The sequence below is a fragment of the Heptranchias perlo genome, chromosome 9 (genome assembly GCF_035084215.1).
Source record: "Heptranchias perlo isolate sHepPer1 chromosome 9, sHepPer1.hap1, whole genome shotgun sequence".
In the NCBI taxonomy this organism is placed as follows: Eukaryota; Metazoa; Chordata; class Chondrichthyes; order Hexanchiformes; family Hexanchidae; genus Heptranchias; species Heptranchias perlo.
This window is the reverse complement of record NC_090333.1, coordinates 60,534,862-60,550,520: the sequence shown is the minus strand read 5'-3', so window position 1 is coordinate 60,550,520 and position 15,659 is coordinate 60,534,862. Positions and strand designations below refer to the sequence as shown.

Genomic DNA, 15,659 nt, shown 5'->3' with positions numbered 1-15,659 from the left:
TATAGGGTTACTCAAGGTGTGCTTCAGGTGCCTTGATTGTTCTGGGGGAGTGCATCAATAAGCACCAGAGTGGGACGCATTATAGTCGTCTGTTGTGCCCTGCACAACAGAGAGAGGTGCCGCTGGAGGAGGCCGCATCCACATCTGCCATCCACATTGAGGAGGAGGAGCAGGAGCAACCCAGGGTCAGAACAGCGGCTCACCTGGCTGCACATGAGGCCAGGGAGTCACTGATGTGTGAATGGTTCTCCCAACATCAGACAGTGTAAAGAGTCCAGTCCTCACCACCTGGACAGAGCAGCGGCCACTCCAGCGCCCCCCACCCCGGCCCCATGCACAAAATAGTCATGCGACTACACATACACCCACTGTAGAGTGACCCAATGTGTGGCATCAAGCGTGGGTGTTCATGGTGAACCTCATGAAAGGGACTTATTACACAAGCCATTCAAGAATGGCCAAGACATGGAAGTGGTGGTGACAATAATAATATTTAATGTGCCATTCATAAAAATCAAATATAAATTTTTTTTAAATGACAAAACGTCAAACACCCTTGTGCATCCCCTTTGTGCTCAAAACCTTCTCCTTACGCTTACGAATACTCCTACGTGGTGCCTCCCCTGTAGCTGCAGCAGAGGTAGTGGCAGGTTGTTTTTGTTCATGCCCTAACCGATTAGATACTTTGGGCCTACGCCCTCTGGGTTTCGGTGCCCATGAGGGCCCCTCCAAAGACTGCTCCACCTGCACCTGTGCAGGGGAAGACTCGACCACCTGGAGAGGAGGCAGCATTGCGGGTACTGGTCGAGAGGGGGGGGGGGGGGGGGGGGCAACGGGTGAGACGTGGGGTCACTTTGAGTGGCGTCCCCACTTCCATGTCCCCTTTCACCATCTTCCCTCCCCTGGGCCAGGCCCACACCACTCCTACCACCCTGCTGGACGACAGTTTGGAGGACATGTGTGAAGCCTCGTAAGGCCAGTGCCAGAGTATCTGTCTGCCTGTTTAAGGCGGCAGAACGTTGCTCCCCTGAGTCCGAAGGGCCGTTGTCAGGGCCTCAATGGACTCATTGGTGAGCCGTGCTTGAAGTTCCATGGAGGCTAGCCTTCCCTCCATCGCAGACATTCCCGCACTTACCCGCGACACTATCTCAGAGATGCCCTCACATCCCTGTGACAGTATCTCAAGAGATTCCCTCCTGTACCACCATTCCACTCATGCAGGAGTTGGACTCCTCCATCCTCTGCGCAATTGTGGAGTGCACGTGGCACTTGTTCCAGCACCTCGCAAATGTGCCGCTGCCCCCTGATCATTCTCCTTTTCATGGATGGCCCCCAGGGTTCAGCATCTGTGTCCAGCTAAGCAGAGCCTGGAGAAGAATGCTCCCACCGATGCGGACTCTCCACAGCTGCCCCTGCCACCAGTGTCTGCTCGTGCTCATGTGTGTGGTGACCCACCACGTGCAACCCCAACCAAGTAAGGACAGGGACCCATCGAGGTGTGTGTATCTGCGCTGGTGGATGGCTCCCTCAGATGTGACGGTGCCCCCTCAGAGGCCGGCAGGTCCTCTGAGGAATCGCCCTCTGCAGTCACGGTAGTCGCTGAAGGCCCTGTAAGAGAACAGAAGGCAATATTAAGCATGATGACAGATGTTGAGGTGCTGAAGATGGCAAGGCCTGTTAACATCATTTGCTATTGTGAGTGCTGAATGTCAAAGTTCTGTCACCAGCCATTTGTCGGGTGGCAGTCTCGGCGTCCCCGATGGACAGGCACTCGAGGGTGCGGCTCAGTTCCAGAGCCTCCTGCTCCGCGTCTGTGAGGACGACCAGATGTTGCGGCCCCCCCTCCGGTCTTCGACCTCTCCCGTGCATTCTGGGCTCTCTTCTCCTATAAGGGAGAAAGTAGAGAGGCGTGAGTGAAGGATGGTGACGTGGCCAACCGCTGAATGCATTGGTTTGGGTGAGGCTGACCGTGAAAAAGATGAATCAGAGGGTTAGTATGAGACAGAGCCATGACATTGTACGAGGATTGGGTTGGGTGGTAGTGGTGGGATGAGTACTGGGGAGGTGAGGAAGTACAGGTAAGTTGAGGATGAGGTTTGAGTGGGTGTGAGGAGTGATGTGATGGAGTAGTGTTGGCAGTGCAGAAGGAATTGTGGGTTAGGGGCTGTGATGCAGAAGACAGAGTGTAGGAGAATGAGTAAGTGTACTCACTTTGGCTGACCTAGTTAGGTCATTGAAGCGCTTCCTGCACTGGATCTATGTGCGGGAGACGTTGCTGCTGCCGGTGACCTCCTCTGCCACCTCAAGCCAGGCCTTCTTGGTGGCAGAGGCAGGCCACATCCTCCGGGTAGAAAATATCCCTCCTCCTCCTCCTCACCCTATCCAGTAGGTCCTGGAATGAGGCATCAGTAAATCTAGGAGCAGCCTTTCCCCTGGCCTGCTCCATTGTATAATTTTGGTTGTTTGCTGCAGGAGCAGCATTGGAGGACTGCCCCTTTAAATAGGGCTCCTCCAGGTGACAGCCTGTGATGTGGATGCGCAGTCCGCCTGCTGCGCAGGTTGACGACGGGAAACCCGGAAGCCACGGTAAGTGGCTCCAATTTACCCGCGATCACGTGGGGAACGGACGGATTTTACTGGGCGGGTTACCCACATGCCTAGTCCCACCTCCCTGGTAATATTGGGGCCCAAGTCTCTGGAATGGAGCTTGAACCTTCTGACCCAGAGGCGAGAATGGTACCACTAAGCCACAGCAGATATCTGTGTTCATATATAAAAGAAATTATTGCAATGAGCCTTTAGTGAAAAATTACAATTGTATGAAACGTACTCACTGTCACTCTTACCTTCACCATCACCGGTACTCCAGATATCTAAATGCAACAACTCTTCCCCCCCCCACCCCACACCGTTACTCAATCTTCCAAAATAATTGCTAGGAAGTCTCATCCACTAAAACCCAAAAATTTAAGCCAAGTTAAATCTGACTCCAACAACAACTTGAATTTATATAGTGCCTTTGACGTAGTAAAACATCCCAAGGCGCTTCACGGAAGTGTTATCAAACAAAATTTGACACCAAGCCACAGAAGGACAGAGCTTAGGGCCTAGGCACGCGAAGGCACGGCCACCAATGGTGGAGGGATTAAAATCGAGACTGCGCAAGAGGCAAGAATTGGAGGAGCGCAGAGATCTTGGAGGGTTGTAGGGCTGGAGGAAGTTCCAGAGGTAGGGAGGGGCAAGGCTATGGAGAGATTTAAAAACAAGGATGAGAATTTTAAAATCGAGGCACTCCCAAACCAGGAGCCAATGTAGGTCAGCGAGAACAGGGGTGATGGGTGAAAGGGACTTGGTGCGAGGTAGGATACAGACTGCAGAGTTTTGGATGAGCTCAATTTTATGGAGGGTGGAAGATGGGAGACCAGTTAGGAGAGGTAAAAAAGGCACAATGGAAGATGTTTCATTCTACTGACATGCACACAAGAACAAACTTCTAAATGTTCATAAATCTTACTGCAGTTATCACAGGAACACTATAACAGCCTGATTTATTTGCATAGCCAAGTACCTACTTATCTGCATCCACTTAATCCCTATTAGCTTCCAAGCATATCCACTCACTAAAAAAGAAAGGTTCTTCAGGAGAACACATCCATTTGGTTCTGTATGAAAACAATTGAAGTGGCTTTGCCTATATTAAATATGTTTTATTGAGGCACATTTTGGTTTTTTTTTGCAGGGAGGCCTCTTCCATTGATTTTTCCCTCCTCCTAAGGGGAAGTGATGCAGCTAAGATTAGGAAATGAGGCAGATAGATGGAAATTAAAACACATGAATCAGGTCTTGGGAAATTTGTTCTACTTCATATTTCAATTCATGAATGCCTTATAAAGAGTTTGATGTGTTGTGTATTATTTATCAAATCACAAGCTGTAAACAAAGAAATACAAAGTACTGTAACACAGCTTACCTTTTGTGGAATGTGGACTCTAGCGTCATTTATGATCACAGAATTACTGGTGTCCTTAAGAACTTTTGCAGATGAATTGTTATTTTTGTGCTTTTTGCCCCTGAATCGATTTACAAACAGCAACTTGGTTGACGGCTTCCAAAGTGCAGGTTTCTGTTTCACAAGAATTTCACTGTTCCAGTTCTGAACCTGGACAAAAATCAAATCATCAATATTACAAAACATGCACATCAAAAATATAACCACTTAATATTTATTGATCACTGGAATGGGGGAAAGAGAGGAACAAATAGTAGTTTGAATTGAAGAGGAGTTTAAGCTAGGGAGGGTGTAATCATGTATTCTCTCCTTTCCATCCCTGGACAGGAGTTGAAAACACACTGACTGGGAACTAGCTCTACAACCTAGAACAGGCTGCAATACATCTCTATTGTTCTTATATTTTCTACGAGATAATATGAGTTTATATTCTAAAAAGGTAGCAGTGTGGAAACGCAAGGACCCAAGTTCCAAACAGCATTCAGGACTTAAAAGAGGGAGGTCAGTTTTGACTTTTGGGTGGCCATCAGCCCGTGATAGTGAGACCTTGGCCTCATTTGAATTTGGCAGGCGAGCTGTGGACGCCAGACAAGTGCTCTGATGTAGCTCGCTGCTCTTCGGTCTCAGGAATGTCAGCCAGTCGCGCTGTTCGCAGAAGTCCACAGTAAGTGCTCGGTGGGGGTGGGGGGAAAAGAGGGGAAACGCAATATCGAGGTGGGGCAAAGCCAGGCAGGCAGAGGCCCACAGTATTTTTCTGGAGCTGAAGAGGAGAACACTCCTACTCCTTCCAGATCCATACACAAAAAAAAAAATCAACTTTTAAAACCTTCCTGGCCATTTCCTGATCGGAATGCCAGTACACATGGACGGAGCGTTCGTGTCGCAAGCTCCGCCCATGTGTCACTTAAAATTGCAATCTAACCTAACTAAGTCATTACAACCCAGATTTGCAAGGGAAAGAGGCCTTCTGCTTGTTTCAGGCTGCCCAGCCCCTCCCTATCTCTATAACCTCTTCAAGCCCCATAACCCTCAGAGATCTCTACGTTACTCCAATTCTGGCTTCTTGTGCATCCCGACTTCATCCCACCAGTGGCAGCCATGCCTTCAGCTGTCTAGGCCCCAAATTCTGGAATTCCCTCCTTAAACTTCTCCGCCTGCCTCTCTCCTCCTCCAGACCCTACTTAAAAGCTTCCTCTTTGATCAAGCTTTTGGTCACCTGACCAAATATCTCAGACTTTGGCTCGGTGTCAAGTTTTGTCTGATTATGCTCCTGTGAAGCACCTTGGGATGTTTTACTATAATAAAGGCACTATTGTTGAAATTAATTTCAAACCAACTGGCCTTAAGTTATGAGTTGCTGAAATATTTCCCAGAATTTTAAATGCCAGTACCTTGTCTGGCGTTAACTTCATTAATTCCAATTTTTCCATGCTTTGTCGACGCCCTAATCTTGGTCGAGCACCTGGAAGAAGAATAAAAGATTAATAATACAATTTTTTGTTGCTGCCTTCATTCTTGAACATTTAACTACAGCTGAGTTACTAACTGCGCACAACCATCCAAAAATATAGGGCTCTATTTTAGCACCCGCTATTGGGTGCGTTCCTGGCGGGGGGGGGCTCCGAAAATCGGAGAATCCCGGAGCTGGACCGGAGCCCGCCCCGAACCCGCGCACTTCCGGGTTCCCCGCTGACGCGCCAGCGTGCGCGCGCAGCCCCCGCTGGTGGGAATCCCGCAGGCAATTAAAGCCAGCGGGATGCCACTTGACAGTGTTTATTTAGGTATTTCAGGTCATTAACTGACCTGATTAAGGGATTATGTGAGGAGGGGTGGGATTTTAGAACAAACTGGGACTGTTTCCCACAATGGGGGAAACACTCCCAGGTCAAATGGACGTGTTGCAGCTGTCAGCCTGTGGCAGCTGCAAAGGTCCATTTGACAGGGGTTGGGGGGGGGGGGGGGGGGGGGGGAGAAAAAAAGAGACCCTCACCCATTGCAGGAGGCCACTCTGTCACTTGGGACAAAGTTTGGCCTCCACCACCCTCCTCCTGACAGTCAAAGTCACCAACCTGCACACTTACCCCGGGGTCCGGAGACATGTACCTACCTTGCGGACCCCCTCAGATGTACATCTTGCGGATGGGGGCTGCCGTAGCTGCAGTCATGACCTCCTCGGAGGGCGAACAGCATCACCAGCCTCGCCATCCACACCGTCCACCTCTGACACGTGGAGCTCCACAACAGAGTGCTGTGACACATCCACCTGTACAGCAGGAGGGAGGGCTACCGCAGAGAAGGATGCGTCACAGAGGGCACTACCCTCGCCACAGGGTCCACAGGCCGAGGCTCAGCCTCCTGGACCTCTCTGAGCAGCAGTGCACACAGAGGCTCAGAGTCATTCGACATGTAGTCATGGACATCTGCAGCCTCTTTCATGCCGAGCTGCTCCTGGCTGGCCCGAGCACCATCTTCTTACCTGTCGTTGTCAAAGTCACCACTGCCCTCAACAACTTCTCCTCCGCATCCTTCCAGGGTGCAACCGGGGACATCGCCGATGTCTCTCAGTTGTCTGCGCAGAAGAGCCCTGCAAATACACCTACACCCACTCTGCAGTGACACAATGGGTGGCATCAGTTGTGGGTCCTCATAGTGATCCTCAGGAGCGGGCATTATTGCACAAACCAGACAGGATTCGCGAAGACATGGCAGTAGTGGTGCCAAAATATGTAATGTGAGTTGTTCAGAAATTCAATATAAGTAACACCCATGACAAACCCTCAAACACCCTTGTGCATCCCCTTCATGCTCACGACACGTTTGCCTTTCGCTGCCTACTGCACATATGCGACGCATGCCCTGTGGCTGCAGCACAGGTAGTGGCAGGTTGAGTGAGGCTGGCCGTGAAAGAAATGCACGAGAGGGTGAGTACGAGATAGAGCCATGAGATTGTATGAAGATTGGGTTGAGTGGTAGTGGCGGGATGAGTACTGGCGAGGTGAGTAGGTGCATGTAAGATGAGGATGAGGTTTGAGTGGGTATGAGGGGTGATGTGACAGAGTAGTGTTGGCAGTGCTGAAGGAGATGTGGGGTGGGGGCAGTGATGTGGCAGACGGAGTGTAGGGGACAGACTACGTGTACTCACTTTGGCTGACCTACTGAGGTCATTGGAGCGCCTCCTGCACTGTATGCAGGTGGGCGATATGTTGGTTGCGCTGGTGACCTCCTCTGCCACCTCGAGCCAGGCCTTCCTGGTGGCAGAGGCAGGCCGCTTCCTCCCGCCCGCCGGGAGGAAGATCTCTGTCCTCCCCCTCCTCCTCACCCCATGTATTGATACCTGGAGTGAGGCATCATTACACTGGGAGCAGCCTTCCCCCTGGGCTGCTCCATGCTGTAATTTTTGCTATTTGTTGCAGCATCAGTCAGTGGAGGACTGCCCCTTTAAATAGAGCGCCTCCAGCTGACAGATCTTACTGCGCATGCGCAGCCCGCCCGACGCGCAGATCAGCAGTGGGAAACCCGGAGGAACAGGTAAGTGGATCCAATTAGTGGATTGTCTGCTACGATCGCACGGGAAGCTGACTAATTTCACCGGGCGCATTACCCACGCGCCCAATAGCACCCCCCCGCCGAGAACCCGCAGCCCTGCTAACATCGGGTCCATAACCTTTCTATCTCCCTTTTCACCCCAGCAAAAAGCACTGGGACAATTTTCTGTTCATACGGAAAAAGCACGCACGTCTTAAAAAGGTATTACTCCTTTTGTTATGTTCCAGTTAAGGAGAGACACATAATGTAAGAAATAACATAAGAAATAGGAGCAGGAGTAGGCCCTCAAGCCTGCTCCGCCATTCAATCAGATCATGGCTGATCTTCGACCTCAACTCCACTTTCCTACCTGATCCCCATATCTCTTGATTCCCTTAAGATTCCAAAAATCTATCTATCTCAGTCTTGAATATACTCAACGACTGAGCATCCAGAGCCCTCTGGGGTGGAGAATTCCAACCAAAGATTCACAACCCTGAGTGAAGAAATTCCTCCTCATCTCAGTCCTAAATGGTCGACTCTTTATCCTGAGACTATGCCCCCTAGTTCTAGGCTCTCCAGCCAGTGGAAACAGCCTCTCAGCATTTACCCCATCAAACCTTCTAAGAATTTTATACATTTCAATGAGATCACCTCTCATTCTTCATACATCGAGGGCATCCTGAAACCCATCGTACAGGGAACCCCCAGCTTCTGTCGCGACACTACAGACTTCCTACAAAAACTCAGTACCCACGGACCAGTTGAACCAGGAACACTTCTCACCACGATGGACGTCTCGGCACTATACACCAGTATCCCCCACGATGACGGCATCGCTGCGACAGCATCAATACTCAACACCAACAACAGCCAATCTCCGGAAGCCATCCTACAACTCATCCGCTTCATCCTGGATCACAATGTCTTCACCTTCGATAACCAGTTCTTTACCCAAACACACGGAACAGCCATGGGGACCAAATTCGCACCCCAATACGCCAACATTTTCATGCACAAGTTCGAGCAGGACTTCTTCACTGCACAAGACCTCCAACCAACACTATACACCAGATACATCGACGACATTTTCTTTCTATGGACCCACGGCAAGGAATCACTAAAGAGACTACACGATAACATCAACAAGTTCCATCCCACCATCAAGCTCACCATGGACTACTCCTCAGAATCAGTTTCTTTCTTGGACACACGAATCTCCATCAAAGACGGGCACCTCAGCACCTCACTCTACCGCAAGCCCACGGACAACCTCACGATGCTCCACTTTTCCAGCTTCCACCCTAACCACGTCAAAGAGGCCATCCCCTATGGACAGGCCCTGCGAATACACAGGGTCTGCTCAGACGAGGAGGAACGCGATGGACACCTACAGACGCTGAAAGACGCCCTAGTAAGAACGGGATATGACGCTCGACTCATCGATCGACAGTTCCGACGGGCCACAGCAAAAAATCGCATAGACCTCCTCAGGAGACTAACACGGGACGCAACCAACAGAGTACCCTTTGTCGTCCAGTACTTCCCCGGAGCGGAGAAACTACGCCATGTTCTCCGCAGCCTTCAACATGTCATCAATGAGGACAAACACCTCGCTATGGCCATCCCCACACCTCCACTACTCGCCTTTAAACAGCCACCCAACCTCAAACAGACCATCGTTCGCAGCAAACTACCTAGCTTTCAAGAGAACAGCGTCCACGACGCCACACAACCCTGCCACGGTAACCTCTGCAAGACATGCCAGATCATCGACACAGATACCACCATCACACGAGAGGACACCACCCACCAGGTGCATGGTTCATACTCCTGTGACTCGGCCAACGTTGTCTACCTCATACGTTGCAGGAAAGGATGCCCCAGAGCATGGTACATTGGCGAGACCATGCAGACGCTGCGACAACGGATGAACGGACACCGCGCAACAATCGCCAAACAGGAGGGTTCCCTCCCAGTCGGGGAACACTTCAGCAGTCATGGACATTCATCCACCGACCTTCGGGTAAGCGTACTCCAAGGCGGCCTTCGAGACACACGACAACGCAAAATCGTCGAGCAGAAATTGATAGCCAAGTTCCGCACCCATGAGGACGGCCTCAACCGGGATCTTGGGTTCATGTCACGCTACACGTTACCCCACCAGCGAACAAATGTTATCTGTTTTTAATATAATGGGTCATTTGCTGGCTCTCTCTGCCTTCCGGATGTTTCTGCCTCTCTCTGTTTTTTTTCTCTGTTTTTTTTCCCTGTTTGTTTTTTTGTTGAATGTGTATTCGGGGGTTCTGCAGGTGACACCTCTCTGTCTGAACACGGTGATTGCCTTGGCAACGGGCAGTTGCAGGGGCAGTCTGTAAACACCATGTATTGTTCTATATGTATAAATGCGTAGGCTTCAAGGAGCTCTTGAAACATTTGCCTGAGGAAGGAGGAAATCTCCGAAAGCTTGTGAATTTAAAATAAAATTGCTGGACTATAACTTGGTGTTGTAAAATTGTTTACAATTGTCAACCCCAGTCCATCACCGGCATCTCCACATCTTCTAAACTCCAGAGAGTATACCCATTCTCCTCCTAGGACAACCCTCTCATTCCAGGAATCAATCTAGTGAAACTTCATTGCACCACCTCTAAGGCAAGTATATCCTTCCTTAGGTAAGGAGACCAAAACTGCACACAATACTCCAGGTGTGGTCTCACCAAAGCCCTATACAATTGAAGCAAGATTTCCTTACTCTTGGACTCCAACCCCCTTACAATAAAGGCCAACATACTATTTGCCTTCCTAATTGCTTGCTGTACCTGCATATTAACTTTCTGTATTTCATGTACAAAGACACCCAAATTTCTCTGAACACCAACATTTAATATTTTCTCACCATTTAAAAAAAAACAAACATTCTGTTTTTCTATTTTTCCTACCAAAGTGAATAACCTCACATTATACTCTATCTGCCACCTACTTGCCCACTCACTTAACCGGTCTATATCCCTTTACAGATTGTGTCCTTCTCAACAGCTTACTTTCCCACCTGGAAACTATGATTGAAGATGTCTGCACATTAATTTGCAAAGGTGTAAAGACTGGTCTCTGGGTGCCTTACAGAGCAAGTCTGGAGTGACTTTTGCCATTGCTCATGATTCAGTGAACGGATTTAAAAAAAAAAAATCTTCATGGCCTTAAGAATCCTTTTTGTTTTAAATACCACGGCATTATTTTAACCAGAATCGAGATCTCGCCCAAATGCACCACATATCCATTAATTAATCTTAAATGTCTTTCCATTGCTTTCCCCGCTCCACTGTAATTTTATTCAGCTCTGTTGTTTCATCCACATGAAGCACTTAATCAGTTCTTGTGGGTACTAAAAAAGCCTGTACTGACAAAATTAAACAAACCCATATTTTGAATCCTAAGATAGCACTGATCTATAAGGTGTAATAATCACATTTCAGCTGGACATAGAAACAACAGGTGAAATATTCAAGTGCTTCTAACTGTGGCAAATTACTGTATTAATGAGTAGAAAAATACTAATACCAAACACAAATTCATGTTGAGATCTGCATTTCTACAACAGAAACGGTAACAGGATAAATTCAGCAAATCCAGCAGGGAGCTGCGCTCAAACTACAGATTAGAGTCAGGGCAGCAAAAGACTACCTTTCAAAGGATCTCCTCGCACCTACCTTGTGAGTTATAATCCAGTTCATGGCTTGTGGATAAGATGGAGTTGTTTGCACTGTAACTAATGCCCAACACCATCTGAAGATCTGAAAGATTCATTCGAGCAGTGAGTTCACCACTTCTATCCCCTACCTGTAAATAAATATAAACACTGTTAAAAGTACTTCACAGAGGATTCTTGTATGAACTGTGTCCCTATTTTGCAGGACTGGCACCATGGGGCAAAGGACTGAACGGGGGGACACAGTGAAGTGTAGAAATGCAGTAGTCATAGAGGGTTTGATAGTCTGGGGACAGACAGGCATTTCTGTGACCGCCAACGTGAGTCCCACATGGTGTGTTGCCTCCCTGGTGCCAGGGTAAAGGACATCACAGAGGATGCAGAACATTCTGCCGGGGTGGGGGGACAGCCAGAAGTCATGGTCAACATGGGTACCAATGACACAGGAAAGAAAAGGGTTGAGGTCCTGCAGTCAGAGTTTCAGAAGCTAGGAAGGAAGTTAAAAAGCAGGATCTCAAAAGGTAGTAATCTCTGGACTACTTCCAGTGCCACGCACTAGTGAGTACAGAAGTAGGAAAATAAGGCAGGTTAATGCATGGCTAGAAATATGGTGCAAGAGGGAGGGTTTCAGATTCTTGGGGCATTGGGACCTGGTCAAGACTGACAGATTGCATCTCAACAGAGCAGGGACCAATGTCCTCACAGGGACCAATGTCCTCACAGGGAGGTTCACTAGTGCTGTGGGGAAAGGTTTAAACTAATTTGGCAGGGAGTTGGGCACCAGGATGTAGCATTAGAAAGGAGAAACAAAGTGCACAAAGAACTGGGAGCGACAGATAGTACTAGAGTAAGAAATAGTACAGTATTAGGTGGGATCAGACTAAGAGAGAATACCAGAAGGTCTAAGATAGGTTTAGAGTGCATGTGTGTAAATACACGAAGCATGGTAAATAAAGTTGGTGAGCTGTAGGCACAAATAGCCACATGGGAATATGATGTAGTGGTGATAACGGAGACTTGGCTCAAAAAAGGGCAGGATTGGATACTAAATATTCCTGGAAACAAGGTGTTCAGGAAAGATAGGGAAGGAAAAAAAAAGGAGGGGGGGTGGTAGTATTGATTAAGGAGAATATTGCAGTACTGGAGAGAGAGGATGCCCTTGAGGGGTCAAGGACAGAATCTATTTAGAGATATGAAACAATAGAGGCGTCATTACACTACTGGTGTATTCTATAGGCCACGATACAGAGGAGCAAATTTGCAGGGAAATTACAGAGAGATACAAGAACTATAGAGTAGTGACAATGGGGGACTTCAACTATTCTAATATAGACTGGGATAGCAATAGTGTAAAAGGCAAAGAGGGGCAGGAATTTCTGAAGTGTGTTCAGGAGAACTTTCTTGATCAGTATGTTTCCGGCCCAACGAGGAAGGAGGCATTGCTGGATCTGGTTCTGGGGAATGAAGTGGGTCAAGTGGAGCAAGTGTCGGTGGGGGAACATTTAGGGAACAGTGATCATAGTATCACTAGGTTTAGATTAGTTATGGAAAAGGACAAGGAGCAATCTAGAATAAAAATACTTAATTGGAGGGCTGCCAATTTCAGTGGGTTGAGAACAGATCTGGCCCGGGTAAATTGGAATCAAAGGTTGGCAGGCAAAACTGTAATTGAACAATGGGCGGCCTTTAAAGAGGAGATGTATCGGGTACAGTCTAGATACATTCCCACAAGGGGGAAGGTAAGCCGACCAAAGTCAAAGCTCCCTGGATGACGAAAGCGATAGAGAGTAAGATGAAGTAGATTCTGATGAAAGGTCATCGACCTGAAACGCTAACTCTGTTTCTTTCTCTACTGATGCTGCCTAATATGCTGAATATTTCCAGCATTTTCTGTTTTTATTTCAGATTTCCAGCATCCGCAGCATTTTGCTTTTGATTATGACAGATGTCAGGTTGATAAATACAAGAGAGAACCAGGCTGAATATAGAACGTACAGAGGAGAAGTGAAAAAAGAGGGGCAAAGAGAGAATATGAGAGTAGACTGGCGGCTAACATAAAAGGGAATCCAAAAGTCTTCTATAGGCATATAAGTAGTAAATGAGTAGAAAGAGGAGGGGTGGGGCTGATTAGGGACCAAAAAGGAGATCTACACATGGAGGCAGAGGTACTAAATGAGTACCTTGCATTATCTTTACCAAGGAAGAAGATGCTGTCAAAGTCACAGTAAAAAGAGAAGGTAGTTGAGATACTAGATGGGCTAAAAATTGATAAAGGAGGTACTAGAAAGGCTGGCTGTACTTAAAGTCACCTGGTCCAGATGGGATGTGTCCTAGGTTGCTGAGGGAAGCAAGGGTAGAATTTGTGGAGGCTCTGGCCATAATCTTCCAATCCTCCTTAGATATGGGGGTGGTGCCAGAGGACTGGAGAATTGCAAATGTTACACCCTTGTTCAGAAAAGGGTGCAAGGATAAACCAGTCAACTACAGGCCAGCTGGTTGGGGAAGCTTTTAGAAATGATAATCCGGGAAAAAATTAATAGTCACTTGGACAAGTGTCGATTATTAAAGGAAAGCCAGCACGGATTCGTTAAAGGCAAATTGTGTTTAGTTGACTTGATTGAGTTTTTTGATGAACTAACAGAAAGGGTTGATGAGGGCAATGCGGTTGATGTGGTGTATACGGACTTTCAAAAGGCGTTTGATAAAGTGCCACATAATGGGCTCGGCAGCAAAATTCAAGCCCACGGAATAAAAAGTCAGTGGCAGCACGGACATGAAATTGGCTAAGTGACATCAAACAGAGTAGTGGTGAATGGTTGTTTTTCGGACTGGAGGAAGGTACAGAGTAGTGTTCCCCAGGGGCCAGTACTAGGACCACTGCTTTTTTTGATATATATTAATGACTTGGACTTGCGTGTACAGGGTACAATTTCAAAATTTGCAGATGACACAAAACTTGGAAGTGTAGTAAACAGTGAGGATAGTAAAAGACTTCAGGAGGACAGAGACAGGCTGGTGGAATGGGCGGATACATGGCAGATGAAATTGAAAGCAGAGAAGTGTGAAGTGAAATATTTTGGCAGGAAGAACGAGGAGAGGCAATGTAAACTAAATGGTACAATTCTAAATGGGGTGCAGGAAGAGAGAGGCCTGGGGGTATATGTGCACAAATCCTTGAAGGTGGCAGGACAGGTTGAGAAAGCGGTTATAAAAGCACACAGGTTTCTGGGCTTTATAAATAGAGGCATAGAGTACAAAAGTAAGGAAGTTATATTGAACCTTTATAAAACACTAGTTCAGCCACAACTAAGTATTGTGTCCAATTCTGGGCACCCCACTTTAGGAAGGATGTGAAAGTCTTAGCGAGAATGCAGAAAAGATTTACTAGAATGGTTCCAGGGATGAGGAACTTTAGTTACATGAATAGACTGGAGAAGCTGGGGTTGTTCTCCTTAGAGCAAGGAAGGTTAAGAGGAGATTTGATAGAAGTGTTCAAGATTAAGAAAGGTTTAGATAAAGTAGATAAAGAGAAACTGTTCCTATTGGTGGAAGGGTCGAGAGCCAGACGACAGATTTAAGATGATTCGCAAAAGAACCAAAGGAGACATGAGGAAAAACTTTTTTTTAACGCAGCGATTGGTTATGATCTGGGATGTGCTGCCTGACAGGGTGGCGGAAACAGATTCAATCGTGGCTTTAAAAAGGGAACTGGATAGATACTTGAGGGGAAAAAAAATCTGCAGGGCCACGGGGAAAGAGCAGGGGAATGGAACTAACTGGATTGCTCTTACAAAGAGCCGGCACGGGCTTGATGGGCTGAATGGCCTCCTTCTGTGCTGCAACCAACCATTCTATGATTCTAATTACGAGCATTTCTCAACAGACAGATATACTGTATCGGTGATCCATTCCCTCTACATTGATCCTCAAATACTTCAAGCAGGCATTTTACGTCAGTGCTAAAAAGAGTGATATTCATTGACTGGTCTACAAACTCATTGCCCGAGCTTGTCTTTTCGGACTTTCAATAGGGCTGAGGGCCAATACATAGCTTGTGTTATTTTGAAAAACAGCACTGTACCGAGAGCACAACATTCAACTTTCCTGTCCTAATATAACACTTTAATTTTTTTTTAAAGATTGGCAAAATGACTATCTTCAATGTAGGAGCTGTCTGGTATATATGACTCCGATCCAGAGATCTCGGAGCACTATAGCTCTGGTGGCAGCTGTGGCTCAGTGGTAACATTCTGGCCTCTGAGTCCCACTCCAGAGACTTCAGAACATAATCCAGGCTGACACTCCAGTGCAGTACAGAGGGAGCGCTGCCTTGTCTTTGGGATAGGACGTAGGTAGGTGTAAAGATCCCAAGTAGGTGTAAAAGATCCCATGGCACTATTTCAAAAAAGAGCAGGG

General features: G+C 47.6%; 1 protein-coding gene across 2 annotated transcripts in view; it reads right to left on the bottom strand.

Moving 5' to 3' along the window:
• gpsm2 (G protein signaling modulator 2) overlaps positions 1 to 15,659 on the bottom strand; it is a 72,791-nt gene that overhangs the window by 9,644 nt on the left and 47,488 nt on the right. For both annotated transcript variants that reach the window (XM_067990606.1, XM_067990607.1), the window contains exons 10-12: positions 11,245 to 11,374; positions 5,401 to 5,471; positions 3,971 to 4,159 (exon numbers count right to left, since the gene is read on the bottom strand). In XM_067990606.1, the coding sequence (XP_067846707.1) occupies positions 3,971 to 4,159; positions 5,401 to 5,471; positions 11,245 to 11,374 (390 nt within the window). The remainder of the gene's footprint in view (positions 1 to 3,970; positions 4,160 to 5,400; positions 5,472 to 11,244; positions 11,375 to 15,659) is intronic.